The sequence below is a fragment of the Aplysia californica genome, unplaced genomic scaffold, assembly GCF_000002075.1.
Source record: "Aplysia californica isolate F4 #8 unplaced genomic scaffold, AplCal3.0 scaffold00313, whole genome shotgun sequence".
NCBI lineage: Eukaryota > Metazoa > Mollusca > Gastropoda > Aplysiida > Aplysiidae > Aplysia > Aplysia californica.
The window spans coordinates 70,517-71,758 of NW_004797583.1; the positions used below are offsets into that span (position 1 = coordinate 70,517).

The following is a 1,242-nucleotide window of genomic DNA, read 5'->3' on the forward strand; positions in this document are numbered from 1 at the left end:
AAACCCCCCCACACACACACACCCCCACACACACACACACCCCCACACACAAACCCCTACACACAAACTCACAGGTCCCAGCCTCCTTGCACTGCACCATCCCATCCTCCGGTACCATATGGCTGTTGACGCGCTGCGTTGCGACAACTTCCTCCATCTCCGCGGACTTCTGTGGCCCGTCCGCCGTTTTCTTGAGGACGCCAAACCCAATGTCGAAGCCGTCCGTTTTGAACTGCCACCTACCACACAACAAAACAATCATTAAAAAATAGAATTTATACTGTGTACCAAGCGTGTCGCAACATGATAGTGTTTGAGCGCGTGAAATCCGCAACTTGCACTGTATGCTTCTGCGGAAGCTGATGTTTTTGAGTGTTCTCAGAGGGTCTGCTGGGGTAATAATAGTTGTAAAGCGCATAGAGCAAGCTCTTGAGCATGGATATGCGCTATATAAATGCAATTATTATTATTATTATTATGGTGGAATCTGGTGCTCATCAAATTGTGGGTATATGGAGTTAATAGTTATTATCTTAACCCTATCCGTACGTCGTGTTTTACTATCATATCCATACAACGTGGGGAACTCTGTGCCACCACTTAACCCTATCCGTACGTCGTGTTTTACTATCGTAATCATACGATGTGGGGAACTCTGTGCCACCAATTAACCCTATCCGTACGTCGTGTTTTACTATCTTATCCATACGACGTGGGGAACTCTGTGCCACCACTTAACCCTATCCATACATCGTGTTTTACTGTGCCACCACTTAACCCTATCCATACATCGTGTTTTACTATCGTATTTATAAGACGTGGGGAACTCTGTGTCCCCACTTTCCAAAGAGGAAATTTACTTGTTAATCTGATCCGCATGCTTTGCATAGCAGTCTGTCAAAATGATTTTTTAAGAAATACTGAAAGTTTCAAAGATATCTTCGCACTAGACGTATTCTAAAATGTGAAGAATACAACCACGGGGGATACAAAATGACCCCAGGGCGTACGGATAGGGTTAAAGCATGCTCATTCGCCTTGCTTAGGATTTTTGTTTAAATAAAAAATACCCATGTATCTTTAACAGCAGTCGAGATATCTGAGGTAAAATTTTGAAGAGAGGTATGGATGACAGAAGTTTGATAGGAAAAAAAGGAGGAGAGATAAAAACAATAGATGTTTGATAGGAAAGAATGAAGAGAGACAAAGATGATAAACGATTGATTGGAAAGAAAGAGAGAT

General features: G+C 42.7%; 1 protein-coding gene across 1 annotated transcript in view; it reads right to left on the bottom strand.

Moving 5' to 3' along the window:
- Window positions 1-1,242, bottom strand: part of LOC101860421 (SEC14-like protein 2) — a gene marked incomplete in the record, with an annotated part of 21,200 nt that overhangs the window by 2,203 nt on the left and 17,755 nt on the right. The window contains 1 exon segment of the mRNA XM_013084713.2: window positions 73-239. Coding sequence (XP_012940167.1) covers window positions 73-239 — 167 coding nt within the window.